The 16,122-nt window shown below is 44.8% G+C and overlaps 1 protein-coding gene across 1 annotated transcript in view; it reads left to right on the plus strand.

Moving 5' to 3' along the window:
• adgrl4 (adhesion G protein-coupled receptor L4) overlaps window positions 1–16,122 on the plus strand; it is a 94,325-nt gene that overhangs the window by 36,996 nt on the left and 41,207 nt on the right. The window contains exons 3-8 of the mRNA XM_067989844.1: window positions 827–979; window positions 6,606–6,676; window positions 7,847–8,026; window positions 8,157–8,340; window positions 11,551–11,667; window positions 11,766–11,971. Of these exons, the coding sequence (XP_067845945.1) occupies window positions 827–979; window positions 6,606–6,676; window positions 7,847–8,026; window positions 8,157–8,340; window positions 11,551–11,667; window positions 11,766–11,971 (911 nt within the window). The remainder of the gene's footprint in view (window positions 1–826; window positions 980–6,605; window positions 6,677–7,846; window positions 8,027–8,156; window positions 8,341–11,550; window positions 11,668–11,765; window positions 11,972–16,122) is intronic.

The following is a 16,122-nucleotide window of genomic DNA, read 5'->3' on the forward strand; positions in this document are numbered from 1 at the left end:
TGAGGTAAATGATCAGATAATCTGTTTTAGTGATGTTGGTTGAGGGATAAATATTGACCAGGGCATCGGGAGAGCTCCCCTGCTCTTCTTCAAAATAGAACCATGGGATCTTTTACGTCCACCTCAGAGGGCAGATGGGGCCTCGGTTTAACGTCTCATCCGAAAGTGAGCCTGATAATATAGTCCCAGCACAACGAGCCTGGTAGTACATTAAGCGCCTTGGGATGTTTTACTACATTAAAGCTGCTCTATAAATGCAAGGTGTTGTTGTTATACAGTCCCAGAGTTGTGGGCCTTATAATACAGTCCCAGTTATTAGGTTGTCAGCTGTGGCTCAGTGGGTAGCACTATTGTCATCTGAGTCAGAAGGTTGTGTGTTCAGGTCCCACTCCATGAGACTTAATCACAAAAGTCAAGAGTGTCACTCTAGTACAGTACTGCAGAAGTACTACACATTCGGAGGTGCTGTCTTTTGGATGAGATGTTAAACTAAGGCCCCTGTCTGCCCTCTCAGTTGGATGTAAAAGATCCCGTGGCACTATTTTGAAGAAGAATGGAAGAGTTCTTCCTGGTATCCTGGTCAATATTTATCTGTCAACCAACATCACTAAAATCAGATTATCTGCTCATTGCTGTTTGTGGGAGCTTTCTGTGTGTAAATTAGCTCCCGTGTTTCCTACATCACAACAGTGACTACACTTCAAAAGTACTTCATTGGCTGTAAAGCGCTTTGGGATGTCCTGAGGTTGTGCAAGGTGCTATAGAAATGCAACTCTTCCTTTCTTCTTCTTGATGACTTTAATGACAGATAACTTTTCTATTGCAGATGATGATGAGTGCCAAAATGCAACATTAACGTGTGGACAGAATGCAACCTGCACCAACACCCACGGGAGTTACTACTGCACGTGCGTCAAAGGTTACCAGTCGTCAGAACAAAAGAAGGAATTTACCCCAAATGATGGCACCACCTGCCAAGGTATGAACAACCACATGCTCGAACGCATAGATCGCGGCTGAATTCAAAAGTACTGACTTTTTTTTAAATTGTCAATTTTGGAAATTTGAAATGAAGATCAGAAACGCTGGCAGCTCACAGCGGATCTGTAAGAGGCATTTTATATCGAGCTACATAGTATTTATAGCACTCAAACAGGCCATTCGGCCCAACTGGTCTATGCCGGTGTTTATGCTGCATATGAGCCTCCTCCCACCCCTACTTCATCTCACCCTACCAGCATATCCTTCTATTCCTTTCTCCCTCATGCACTTGTCTAGCTTCCCCTTAAATGCATCTATGCTAGTCGCCTCAACCACTCCATGTGGTAGCGAGTTCCACATTCTCACCACTCTCTGGGTAAAGAGGCTTCTCCTGAATTCCCTATTGGATTTATTCGTGACTATCTTACATTTACGACCCCTAGTTTTGGGTGCCCCCACAAGTGGAAACATTTTCTCCACACCTATCGAACCCCTTCATAATTTTAACGACCTCTATCAGGTCACCTCTCAGTCTTCTCTTTTCTAGAGAAAAGAACCCCAATGTGTTCAATCTTTGGGTGTGGATTCTTCACCAGTATTAGAATAGCAGAGAGGAGAGGCCCTCCGTAGGATTAATGAAAACAAAGATTAAAGGGTGGAGAGCAACAGGTGAATTTTGAGAGTGTAAACGTTCTGACTACACTTATAAAAAGGCAGCTAATGGGTTTAATCACAGTCCGGTCAAAGGTTGTCAAAACCCATTGGCTGCCATTTTGTAATCATAGTTAGCATATCTGTACACTTGACTTTCCCTCTTTGTTTCAGTCACTCCCGTGAAGGGGCTCAGCCCTCCCCCTGATACCAGTACTGGCGAGACGCTAGCACCTTCACCATACACTGCAACAGTTCAAGAAGGCGGCTCACCGCCACCTTCTCAAGGGCAACTAGAGATGGGCAATAAATGCCGGCCTTGCCAGCGACGCCCATATCCCGAGAATTAATTTTTTAAAAATCTCTCAGCTGTGGCCGAGAAGGTTTCAAGTTCAAACCCATGGGGAAACTGTTTCCATTGGAAGAAGGGTCGGTAACCAGAGGATACAGATTTAAGGTAATTGACAAAAGAGCCAGGGGGGAGAGAAGGAGACATTTTATTGCACAGCGAGTTGTTATGATCTGGAATGCACTGCCGGAAAGGGTGGTGGAAGTAGATTCAATAGTAACTTACAAAAAGGAATAAGATAAATACTTGCAAAGGAAAAATTTGCAGGACTATGGGGAAAGTGCAAGGGGTGTGGGGCTAATTGGATAGCTCTTTCAAGGAGCCGGCACAAGCACAATGGGCCGAATGTCCTTCTGCGCTGTAGAATTCTGTGATTCTATCTGGTTTGAGCTCACAGTCTAGATTTGACAGTCTAGTGTTAGGAGCGTCACACTGATAGAGGTGAAGTTCTGTTAAACTGAGGCCCTGTGTACCTGGTGGTTTTAGGTGGACATTAAAGATTCCCCGAGCACTATTCAAAGTATAGTACGGAGTTTCTCCTGGTGACCTGGGCAACATTGTTCCCCGACCAACACCACCAAAGGGGAGGTTGAGTGGTCATTTATGGCCGTTTGTGTGGTGAGGGTGGACAGCTGTGGGCAGCCTACATAACAGCAGTCGCCAGTGTCCGGCATAACCCAACCTCACAGCCCAAGAAAGATTAGTTTACGTGAATTATTTCGAAGGTTGTAGAAATCTGGATTTCTCTTTCCCAAAAGACTGCGGATGCTGGGACATTTGGAGCTTTCAAGACCAAGCTTGATAGATTTTTGTTAGGTAAGGGTATCAAGGGAGCTAAGGCGGGTAAATGGAGATACAGATCAGCCATGATCTAATTGAATGACGGAGCAGGCCCAAGGGGCTGAATGGCCGACTCCTGTTCCTAATGTTACTATGTTACTAATCCTGAAGAATCTCACATCATTTCAGGGGAGCCATTCTACCCTACTCACGTCGGACTGGAGGAATAAAGTCCTCACAAATGCTGTGCATACACAAGGGATGAATTGAGCCTTCGGCGATAGCGCAAGACGGGCAATAGTGAATCGACTTCAATGTATGATAAAACGAGCGGGGTGTAAAACGGGCTATCGATTCGCTATTGCCCGTTGAATGGCGGAGCAGGCTCGAGGGGCTGAATGGCCTACTTTTGTCCCTATGTTGTACTTGTCCTTGTTCTCACGCCCAGTGTTATGCTTTCCAATAAATGTAAGATCAAAACTTGGAGACTCTCAGTTATCTGCCAGCTTCCGTTATCCATCGGGGAGGGAAAGGGAAGGGAGGGGGTCCCCCTCCCATACCCTGGATGATGAAGGTTCCACTGCACTGAATGCTGAAGTAACAATTATCCTAATGAACTCTGACATTTCCAGTCTTTGAAATGATGTAGAAACCTGCGAAACTCCATTTTGGAAATGTGAAGGGAATAATTGATTTTCGCTGTTTGGGAGGTGGTAGAAAGTAAGTTGGATATGATGAAACCTTAGCCATGCTTTAAAAAAAAATTAATGTTGTTTGCTGTATACTGTATGAATTTTATAGACATTGATGAATGTAGTGGAGATTCTGCTGGGGGCTGTGGTGCCCATGCTCACTGCCAGAACACAATTGGAGGATTTTATTGCTCCAGTATTAGTGGATTTCAAATATCTTCAGGGATTTCAACTTTCAAACTGGAGCCCAATTCCACCCACATCATCTGTGATGGTCTGTTATTACAGTTGATAAAAAAAAATAATCTTTAGACTAAAAAAAATTAATCTAGAATCTGTGTGAACTTGTTATCAAACTTTTCAGAGCTAATTCGGCACTCTTGTCTTGGAGTCGGAGGAGGGAGAGGAGGGGATGGGGGGGAGCCCCAATCCAAGGACCTGAGCACAGGATCGAAGCTGGTTCTCCAGTGCCTTACGGAGGGGCGGAGTGCTGCAATGTCAGAGGCCCCGTCCTCGCTAAGGTTATTAAACGGAGGCTCTGTTCAGGTGGATTTTAAAGATCCCGTGGCATTATTGGAAGAGTGGGGAGATCCCCCAGCGTCCTGGGACAACATTTCTCCCTCAGCCAGTACTAGCAGACGACTAGATTTAACTGGTCATCCCTCACCTTCTCGCTGTTTGTCGGGATCTCGCTGCGAGTGCAGAATGCCGGTCGCTGCACCTCAAAGTAATCGCTGTGTGTGGAGCTGAATAGAATCATTGAGCTGAAAATTACTTTCGGCCCGTTTTCAGGCCTGAAATGGCCGCCGTGCCTGAAAACGCGCCACGACCTGGAGGCCCGAGGCCAGCCCAAAACTGGTGCTTGGGTCCTTCATTAATATTATTCGGGCGAGCTGCCGGGCACCTGTCACGCCTCCAAAGGCCATTTTAAGAAGATGACAGTCGAAGCTGCTGGGCCACGCCGTCAGCATCCCACAGGTAAGTCTTGGGGTGGGGGATGCGTGAGTGCCAACAAAAGGGGAGGCCGATCGGGTCGGGGAAGCACGCCCGCACCTCCTGGCTCTGTGGGAACAAATTTTGAAATGTTTTTGAAAAGAAAATCTCACCTTTTGTCGGCTGCTGCTGCTGCTAAGGCCACAGCAATCGCTGAAGAACCCCGAGGAGAGCAGGCCCAGCACCTGCTCTGTTCATCTGTATCCACGTTCACAAAGGAGGCCTAAAACAGGCGCTCGGCTCCTCATTTACATACACCTGTTGTAGGTGGCTGCCACGGACGCCTGAAAAATAGCCCGACCCAATATCAGGTTGGATATCTTTCAGGCCTATATTGAGCACCGGATCTTGGTCCCCAAAATGGGCCCCCTTTGCGCCTGTTTTATGCCTATAAATCAGACACAATGAGGTCTAATTTTTACCCTTTAGAACTTTACAGGACAGAAGGAGATCACTTGGCCCATCATGCTTGTGCCAGCTCTCAAGGAGCTATCCACTTAATCCCATTTTCCTACCCTTTCCCCAAAACCCTTTTAAATTTTTTCTTTCCCAAGTATTTATTCACTTCTCTTTTAAAAGCTATCGTGGATTCTGCTGCCACTGCTGTTTCTGGTAGGGCATTCCATGTCCTAACAACCCTTTACATAAAAAGAAAATAACTCTCTTAACCTCTCCCTTCATTCTTCTGGTAATGAACCTAAATTTATGCCCTCTGTTTTCGACAAATACAAGCAGTGCCAACACCCAGCTTTGCCAATGGCATTGGTCAATCGAGAAGCTCCGTATCTCCTTCCCAGTGCCAGGGGGACCTCATGAACTCTTCTGAGCAGTGGCACTGATAACACCGCCAGCCTCCCCATCACCAGTATCTGTTAGCACGTTTGCTGCACCTTGTACTTCAAGGCCTTCCTTCGGCTGGGACGTTGTGAGTGCTGGGATTCACCGCTTTTCAACGAGGGAAAGAAAGGGGCTGCCATTTGAAGTGAGAATTAAAAGGGCCTCTTTCAAAAGGTGTCAACCGAGGATCAGTGGGTAGCACCCTTGCCTCTGAGTCATGAAGGTTATAGGTTCAAAGTCCCACACCAGGGAGTCGAGCACAAAATCTAGGCTGGTAGTACTGGGGGTAGTGCTGCACTGTCTAATAGGTGCTGTCTTTCAGTTGAGGTATTAAACAAAGGCTCTGTGTGCCCTCTCAGGTGGATACAGACTATCCCTCTTTCTGTGTCAGGTCTCCACTGAGCAACTGAACAGGGTGGTACATTTGGAATTGAGATGTCAATGTAGCGAATGCTGTAGCTGCAGTGCTGTATGTTGAACCTAGACCACAAGCAAAACATTGGCTGAAAGTGTACCCCTGGACAAAAAGTGAATGAGTAATGGTGCAATCGCAGTGTTGTGGAGAGCAGTTTTGCTTTCCCATTGATACTACAGTCGTGATAATGACCAGATAATCTGTTTTAATGATTTTGGTTGAGGGATAAATATTAGCCAGGACACAGGGGACAACTCCCCTGCTCTTCTTCAAAATAGCACCATGGGATCTTTTACTTCCACCTGAGAGGACAGGTAAGGCCTTGGTTTAACGTCACATCCGAAAGACAGCACCATCCGATAGTGCAGCACTCCCTCGGTACTGCACTGGGGAGTGTCAGCCAAGATTTTGTGTTCAAGTCTCTGGAGGAGAGACTCAAACCCACAACCTGCTGACTCAGAGGTGAGAGTGCTACCCATTGAACCACAGCTGACACCCACAAATGCACTGGAATACTGCTTCCCCACTTCTGAGGTGAAATCTTCTGAGGATTTCTATGTTGTCAATCCAATGACGGGGTTTCCCTGTAAATGGTTGTATTTCTAGGGGCTGACCACTGGGCCGGATTGCCACAGAGTTGCATTGCTCTAATAGATTAATCAAATACAAAATTCACATTGTAAGAGTTCCGAATGAGTAATCAAACAGTTTTCAAGGACATTATATGACAGGTGATTTATTCGGGGGGGTTATAGTTATATGATAATTATTTGTCAAGTAATCGGCATTAGGCAAACTGAATGACAATGACATTGATGGGAACAGTTGAGTCGATAATACAATCTGACTATGTGTTGGACATCCAGTGTTTGAAGTTAATGATTTTTTTTTTGCTCTGCTCTTTCAGAGATTTCAGAGACGCCCTGCCATTTAAATAACGAATGTCTATCTGGAAGGATTAATGATACACTGCATCAGGTAATGCCACATCTCAAATAAGATAAGAAACCAATGCAAAAAAATAAGGTCTTTCGTGCTTTGTAATAAGCATGTGCGTCAAGCGACCTGAAGTGCGAACCACTGTCATTTTGCAACAAACTCATATTTTAGTAATAAACTGAGACTGAGACAGCCGTACACATCAACTTTGATACAGCATTTTCAGGGGATTTGCCGATGGCTCAGTTGTTTAAAGGCAGGTTTCACTGAGGCATGTTTTTAAAAAATTCATTCTTGGGATGTGGGCGTCGCTGGCGAGGCCGGCATTTAATGCCCGTCCCTCGTTGCCCGTGAGAAGGTGATGGTGAGCTGCCTTCTTGAACCGCTGCAGTCCGTGTGGTGAAGGTTCTCCCACAGTGCTGCTAGGTGGGGAGATGCAGGATTTTGACCCAGCGACGATGAAGGAACGGCGATATATTTCCAAGTCGGGATGGTGTGTGACTTGGAGGGGGAAGTTGGAGGTTGTGGTGCTCCCATTGACTTTGACCTTCTCGGTGATGGAGGTCGTAGGTTTAGGAGGATGCGGAACAGGAAGCTGCCCTGGTTCGATTCCTGATATGCGCTGGGTTAGCTGATCTCAGTCAGTGGGGTGAGGCAGAGTAGGGGTACTTTAGTCTTCCAGGGACAAGCGGCGGTAAAATCGACCTTGACTCCCACTCCTGCCTGACCATTATCCAGCAACCCCCTGCTGGAAAGGGCAGATGTTGGGTGTCTGGCTCGGCTGCGATGCTTTCTGCAGTCGAATAGCCTGTCCGAAATCACTGTCTAGGCTCACATGTAGAATATCCATTAGGCAAGGACCAACCTGACGCTCATGGAGCCAACAGCACCTCCAGGAGAGGGGGGGGGGTGAAAAACAGAGGAAGGAAGAGGAGTTTCAGTTGCACTGAATGAAATAACCTGTGGAGAAGTGATGGATTCCTGGGGTTTGCAGCTTTGATTGGAATAACAACTGATTTATGAATAAGACGTGCTGGTGGAGTTTCTTTCTCTCTCACAGGGTTTGAAAGCACTGTATATTTTGTTCACGGAGATGCTGTTCAAAAGTGATTACAGTGGTTGAGACATTTGACGTATGTTGTGTATATTGCACTCATTCCAAAGAGGAGCAGCAAGCATAATCACCTGGGTTTTGGTATTTGTTGACAGCTTAGTAACATAAAAGAACCGCGGGTGGTCCTGGAGCAGATAGCCAGAAACACCACAGGAGCCCTGTCAGCCACTGACGTGCTTTTATATGTCGAAGTCCTCTCACGGTCAATCCCATCACTAAGTACAATCAACGAGAGCATACCCGATAGAGGAGCAATTACCAACGTCACTATCAATGTAGGTCATTCGAAACGGACAATTTTTTTTTATTGTACGATGAAGTTTGAAGTCTTTATGTCCTGTGTTGGAAATCCAACTGATTGTTTTTTTTTATATATATACACATTTACACACACGCATTCTCTAGGCACTGGTTAAAACAGTGAACAATCTTTTAAAACCACACGAAATGGCTGCGTGGTACGAAATCGCAGAAGATGAAAGGAGAAAGAGTGCCACGAAGCTACTGCACACCATGGAGGAATCAGCTTTCGGCATCTCACAGCACCTAACAAGGACGACAGAGTTAGTGTTTAAGGAGAGTGACATTGGTGAGTTGAAAGCAAAGCAGTGCGGGAGTACAGCCCTTGAGTCTGTGCATCCAACGACTCCCCATGGGGTCGTCAAGACTTTAGGTAAATTCTTGCTGCTCACTTTGAAATGTTTATTCCTCGTGTTATCTTCAAAGAATGCTTCAAGTCTGCTGCTATTTACTTTTGGAGGAAAATATTTTTCGTAACGTCAGTCCCAGCATCTCCTTCAAATTCCGGCATGCTTTGATCTATCGCAGTGTCCTTTTGTGGAAAGGAAGGAAGAACTTGCATTTATATAGTGCCTTTCACGACCTCAAGATGTCCCAAAGTGCTTTACAGCCAATTAATTACTTTGTGAAGTGTAATGTAGGGAAAGATGGCAGCTAATTTAAGCACAGCAAGGTCCCACCAACACCAGATAATCTGTTTTAGTGATGTTGGTTGAGATATCCTCCGCTCTTCTTCAAAATAGTGCCGTGGGATTTTTTTTACATCCACCTGAAAGGGCAGACAGGGCCTCGGTTTAACATCTCATCCAAAAGACAGCGTCTCCAACACTGCTGTTCTCCATTAACCTGGATTCTATAGTCAAGTCTCTGAAATGGGACTTGAACCCATAACCTTCTAACTGATAGGTAAGCATGCTACTAACTGAGCCACAAGCAATCATGCTAAAGCTGTGTAGTCAGTATGCACTTTTTAATACTGTTTTCACTGCACCAAAGCATATGGGAATTATTTACACAGTACAGAGAACAGCAATGAGGCGAATGTGAGATAGATAAGTTGTGATGAAAGGTTGGATAATCTAGAGACTTTATAGAGGTATAAATGACTAAATGGAATAGAAAAGGTTAATCATGAGCACTATTTCAAGCTTAGACTACAACTGCAGGATAAGGAGAGACAGGGGCAAACTGGTAAAAGGCAACTTCGGGACTGATGTCAGGAGCCATTTCTTCATACAAAGAGAGTAATTAAGTACCTGGGGTGGGCTCTGGGTGAGGGTAGTGGGGCCAGCAAGAGGAGCCATCCAAGAGGTAGTTAGAAGCTGAGATGGTGGGATTTCTGAGGAAGGGTGGAAAGTGTCTCGAATGGCCTCTCTCATCCACACTTAACCTTTGTGGCCTACATGACATATTTTTGGACCATCCCAATCTATCCCCAGAGAGGCCCCGGGATGAGTGGCTGGGAAATGAAGAAAAAAAATGATACGCTGAGGTTGGGCTGAGCCACGTTTTTGGGGGGGTGGAGTTTAAACAGGTTAAAATAACAACACGCAGGAAACTAATAGAAATTACATCGACCACTGCAGCAAAAATAGCACACTGGGAAATTTTAACCCAACTCCCACCCTCCACCCCCACCTCGTGCACCCCCCGCCCCCGCCCCCGGAGAGCTTGGGCCAGATTTTGAAAGTGATTGCAATAAAAACCTTATTGTACCCAACATATCCAATCAGTCGCAGGATTCGTTGATTGGAAAAACAGTTATGTTGTAATGTAGGTTAAATGAGAGTTCTTGCAAGTGAGATTACTAATGCATAATTGAGGCTTACCTAGAGACAAAGGCTATTCTGTCGATAGAAGCTTACCTGCAATGAAAAGGCAAATTTTATGCTAATAGTTTGAATCAATTATAAAGAAAAATGGTTCAAGTCATTTCCATGCAATACGAGCTGCCAGTAAACAAACTGGATAGGAGGCTAGTTAAAAAAAGAACTACAGTTACTGGGAATCTGAAACAAAAACACAAAGTGCAGGAAACGCCCAGCAGGTCAGTCAGCATCTGCGGAGAGAACGGACAAGTTTAACGCGCACGCCGTTACTAGTGTGTAAAAAAAACCCCAGCAGTTTGTGGCATGGAAGAGATGCCACATGGGTTGCACATCACCACAAGTTGCTGGACGATTTGCCCCGCTCCGCCGTCAACCTCGCGAAAATGGCAGCTCGCCCTCAACCTCCCCGTGAGCTTCAAGAAATTGCTGCAGTTGCGCTAGAAGTAAAGGGAATTAGGGGTTACGGGGAGCGGGCAGGAAATTGGACATGAATTTAGATTTGAGGTTAGGATCAGATCAGCCATGATCTTATTAAATGGCGGAGCAGGCTCGAGGGGCCGATTGGCCTACTCCTGCTCCTATTTCTTATGTTCTTATTAAAACGAATTAAACTCGCCGCAGAAAATTGGGACTGCTACTTAACGATGTATTTAATGACGAGATTTATGTTCCTGCGATGCCACTCAAACTTCCGGCCCAGAATGGGAACAATTGAAACTGTAGAGTCTCATTCCTGTAGGTGATACATTGTTCCTAGAGGATTTTAAAATTTAAAATTTTACATTTAACATTGTTTTTCTTACTTTTCCTTTCAGTCTCTTTTTTCTCTCTCTGAATCCAATCTTTCCCACTCTTTATTTCTCTTTCTGTATCTAATTTGACTCACATTCACCCTATTTCCTTCTGTTTCTTTCTCAATCCCTAAATCTCATTTGTTAAGGAGATAGACTGTTGGTCCCATCGTTCACCGAGATCCCAGATGTCCCGTTGTCCCCGTTACCAGCTCGCACCTCCAGCAATCCGTGACGCAAAAAAATTTCAAGCTGGAGGGTGAGGGATAAACCTAACAAACGGGGCACACTGCGAGATGTCCCACTCCAGCAAATGTTGAACCGTGGCTTTGGGCACGGACCTGAAAAATAAGAGGCGGACAGGCACCTTTCTACACTCAGAAAAAGGGGAGCGGGGATAATAGATACACAAAAACGCAGGCAAACAGAGAGGAATCATGTAAGAGAGACAGCAGGGTTGTGGAAGAGTTGCAGCGTGGAGTTGGGAGCGGAGAGCATTGGAGAAGGATGGACTGGAGATGACAAGTTACTGATGTGGGTTCCAACAGTGAGAGGGAGTGGATGAGGCAGGGCTAGAAGTGGGCGATGTTATTATTTCGGCATCAGAGTGTTAGGAAGCGAGCCAAGCTGACAGTTATGCTGTTAGGAAATGCGAAACTCGCATAAATTTCAATAGCTTCAGCAGTAGCATGCTAAAAATATTTTTGTTTAAATTCAGCAATGTTTTCTTCATGCAATCTGTAAATTATTTACTAGTTCTGTTATATTTTACTGACAGGTGTACAGTCTGTGTTTATATTTAGAAGTGTCTGAAAAGACAGGGCTGTCAATTCGTATTCTTATGACTTATTAATAATATATATTTTTATGCTTTCACAGCCCTTAAACTATATACTTTTGATTTAAGCCATGATAAGCAACCCCATCCTCATGCAAACTTGGAAGGGAATTACATAAGCATTTCTCAACGGAAGACCGAAAGGGGCAGCTGTAATGGTAGGTAACCACCGACTCTGGAGGATCAATTAAAAGTGCAATTTCCTTGTCCTACTTGTCAGTCATATTTATCGCAAAAATGTTTTGTGTATCATCAGGGACTGTCACAATCATTTTCCTTCAGTACGATAGCATTGGCTCCCTGCTCAAACCATCCAATAGCTCTCGGGAGAGGGAAATCAATGGGACGGCACCACGAGAGAGCTATGCCGTGAACTCACCCATCATCGCAGCAGCTATCAAAGCCAACCCTCCAACCCTTTACCTTATGGACCATGTAACGTTCACACTTAAGCATTTAGAGGTTAGTGCCTGTACATGCAATACAGATAAAGTGCGTCACTGTGTGCAGTAAGGTCTGCCTAAATGGGAAGCTAGAGGGGGTGCTATGCAAATAGGAAACTAAGAGGAGTACTGTTTGTTCAAAATACCGATGGGGTGTGTTACATGTGTATCCCAGACTGATAGCGCACAAGGAGATCTGAATTGAGGGTCTTCATGTGTATTGAGTGTCCTCATGTACCAGGAGATCTGAATGGAGAGTCTCCATGTTACACTGAGTTACATTGAGTCCACAGCACAGAAACAGGCCATTCGGCCCAACTGGCCTATGCCCTGACCTTAGTCATGAATGCACAATGTGGTGCCTTATCGAAGGCCTTTTGAAAATCCAAATATATTACACCTACTATATTACCCTTGTCTACTTTTTCTGATACTTCTTCAAAGAATTCAATAACATTGGTCAAGCATGGGTTTCCCTTCTGAAATCCATGCTGATTATTCTTTATTATTTTTTCGTTTTCTAGATGTTTTTCTATTACATCTTTGAGTAAAGATTCTATTATCTTTCCTACCACTGACGTTAAGCTAATTGGTCTATAGTTCCCTGGACTTGTTCTATCTCCCTTTTTAAATATAGGAATTACATTAGCTGTCCGCCAGTCCTCTGGCACTATTCCCTTTTCTAATGAATTTTTATATATATGTCATAGTGCCTCTGCTATCTCTTCCCTAACTTCTTTTAATATGTGCGGATGCAATTCATCCGAACCAGAGGTTTTATCCTTTAGGTTTGATTAGTTTATCAATTATCTCCCCCCTTTCTATCTTAACTGTCTTTTACCTTTTTTTGATCTCCTCTTCTAATGTCATGCCCACCTTGTTAATCTCCCTGGTAAATACTGAGGCAAAGTAACTGTTCAATATTTCTGCCATTTCGCTGTCATTACCTGTGAGTTTATCGTGTGTATCCCTTAGTATCCCTATCCTTATTTTTCTTTTGTTATTTATGTGTTGGTAAAATACTTTGCTATTTCTTTTTATTTTCCTTGATAATTTAATTTTGTAGTTTCTCTTTGCCTTCTTAATTATTTTTTCCTACCTTCCTAACCTATTCGTATTCCCTTTTGTCGTCCTCTCTTTTATTGTCTATGTACTTAGTATATGCTTTTTTATTTCAATTCTACCCTTATCTCTTTATTCATCCATGGTGTTTCATTATTGGCTAGTTTGATCTTGCTTTATGGAGGACTATATTTCTCCTGAACACTCTAGATCATCATTTTAAACGTTTCCCACTGCTGTTCTATCTCTTTGTCTGTCAAAATCTTTTGACAGTTTATCTTCCCTGGTTCTACTCTCATCCCCTCAAAATTAGCTTTTTTCCAATCTATTACTTTGGTCTTTGTCTTACTCTTGTCTTTCTCAATCATTATTTTAATCCTTATTATGTTATGGTCGCTATTGCCTAGATGTTCTCCTACGCTTACTTCTCTTATCTGTGATGTGGAGATGCCGGTGATGGACTGGGGTTGACAAATGTAAGGAATCTTACAACACCAGGTTATAGTCCAACTGTTTTATTTGAAAATCACAAGCTTTCGGAGACTTTCTCCTTCGTCAGGTGAGCAAGTGTGGGATTCTATGGAAGGTTACCGCATTTATAGTCAGAGAACAATACCTGGTGATTACAGATAATCTTTCCAACTGCCCGTTGTCAAGGCAATCAAAGTGTTCAGACAGAGTGATGTTACCTACAGGACCACCGAATACACAAACGGCCAGAACAAAAAAGACAGACAGAGAGAGAGAGAGAGAGAAACATCCGAAAGGAAGAGAAAGACAGAGAATGACCCGTTATGTTAAAAACAGATAACTTTTTTTTTGTTGGTGGGGTTACGTGTAGCGTGACATGAACCCAAGATCCCGGTTGAGGCCGTCCTCATGAGTGCGGAACTTGGCTATCAATTTCTGTTCGACGATTTTGCGTTGTTGTGTGTCTCGAAGGCCGCCTTGGAGAACGCTTACCCAAAGATCGGTGGCTGAATGTCCTTGACTGCTGAAGTGTTCCCCGACTGGGAGGGAACCCTCCTGTCTGACGATTGTTGCGTGGTGTCCGTTCATCCGTTGTCGCAGCGTCTGCATGGTCTCGCCAATGTACCATGCTCCGGGACATCGTTTCCTGCAACGTATGAGGTAGACAACGTTGGCCAAGTCACAGGAGTAAGAACCATGTACCTGGTGGATGGTGTCCTCTCGTGTGATGGTGGTGTCTGTGTCGATGATCTGGCATGTCTTGCAGAGGTTGCCGTGGCAGGGTTGTGTGGTGTCGTGGACGCTGTTCTCCTGAAAGCTGGGTAATTTGCTGCGAATGATGGTCTGTTTGAGGTTGGGTGGCTGTTTGAAGGCGAGTAGTGGAGGTGTGGGGATGGCCTTAGCGAGGTGTTCATCGTCATTGATGACATGTTGAAGGCTGCGGAGAACATGGCGTAGTTTCTCCCCTCCGGGGAAGTACTGGACGACGAAGGGTACTCTGTTGGTTGCGTCCTGTGTTAGTCTTCTGAGGAGGTCTATGCGATTTTTCGCTGTGGCCCGCCGGAACTGTCGATCGATGAGTCGAGCATCATATCCCGTTCTTACGAGGGCGTCTTTCAGCGTCTGTAGGTGTCCATCGCGTTCCTCCTCGTCTGAGCAGATCCTGTGTATTCGCAGGGCCTGTCCATAGGGGATGGCCTCTTTGACGTACCCTAACCCAGTCGGGGAACACTTCAGCCGTCAAGGACATTCAGCCACCGATCTTCGGGTAAGCGTTCTCCAAGGCGGCCTTCGAGACACATGACAACGCAAAATCGTCGAACAGAAATTGATAGCCAAGTTCCGCACCCATGAGGACGGCCTCAACCGGGATCTTGGGTTCATGTCACGCTACACGTAACCCCACCAGCGAAAAAAGGTTATCTATTTTTAACACAACGGGTCATTCTCTGTCTTTCTCTTCCTTTTGGATGTTTCTCTCTCTCTCTCTGTCTGTCTTTTTTGTTCTGGCCGTTTGTATATTTGGTGGTCCTGTAGGTAACATCACTCTGTCTGAACACTTTGATTGCCTTGACAACGGGCAGTTGGAAAGATTATCTGTAATCACCAGGTATTGTTCTCTGACTATAAATGCGGTAACCTTCCATGGAATCCCACACTCGCTCACCTGATGAAGGAGAAAGCCTCCGAAAGCTTGTGATTTTCAAATAAAACAGTTGGACTATAACCTGGTGTTGTAAGATTCCTTACATTTCTCTTATCTGCTCCAGTTCATTTCCGATTATTAGATCCATCCAGTGATTCCTCTCTTGTTGGGCTTCTCACATACTGGGTAAGAAAGGAGTCATAGAATCATAGAATCAAAGAAAATTTACGGCACAAAAGGAAGCCATTCAGCCCATCGTGTCCGCGCCGGCCCAAATTGAGCCAATCAGCCTAATCCCACTTGCTAGCATTTGGTCGGTAGCCTTGTAGGTTATGGCACTTCAAGTGCATATCCAAGTACTTTTTAAATGTGATGAGGGTTTCTGCCTCTACCACCCTCTCAGGCAGTGAGTTCCAGACCCCCACCACCCTCTGGGTGAAAAATCTTTTCCTCAGCTCCCCTCTAATCCTTCTACCAATCACTTTAAATCTGTGCCCCCTGGTTATTGACCTTTCTGGTAAGGGAAATAGGTCCTTCCTATCCACTCTATCTAGTCCCCTCATAATTTTATACACCTCAATTAAATCTCCCTTCATCCTCCTTTGTTCCAAAGAAAACAACCCCAGCCTATCCAATCTTTCCTCATAGTTAAAATTCTCCAGTCCTGGCAACATCCTCGTAAATCTCCTCTGTACCCTCTCTAGTGCAATTACATCCTTCGTGTAATGTGGTGACCAGAACTGTGCGCAGTACTCAAGCTGTGGCCTTACTAGTGTTTTATACAGTTCTAGCATAACCTCCCTGCTCTTATATTCTATGCCTCGGCTAAGAAAGGAAAGTATCCCGTATGCCTTCTTAACCACCTTATCTAACTATCCTGATACCTTCAGGGATCTATGGACATGCACTCCAAGGTCCCTCACTTCCTCTACACCTCTCAGTATCCTCCCATTTATTGTGTACTCCCTTGCCTTGTTTGCCCTCCACAAATG

The sequence above is a fragment of the Heptranchias perlo genome, chromosome 9, assembly GCF_035084215.1.
Source record: "Heptranchias perlo isolate sHepPer1 chromosome 9, sHepPer1.hap1, whole genome shotgun sequence".
In the NCBI taxonomy this organism is placed as follows: domain Eukaryota; kingdom Metazoa; phylum Chordata; class Chondrichthyes; order Hexanchiformes; family Hexanchidae; genus Heptranchias; species Heptranchias perlo.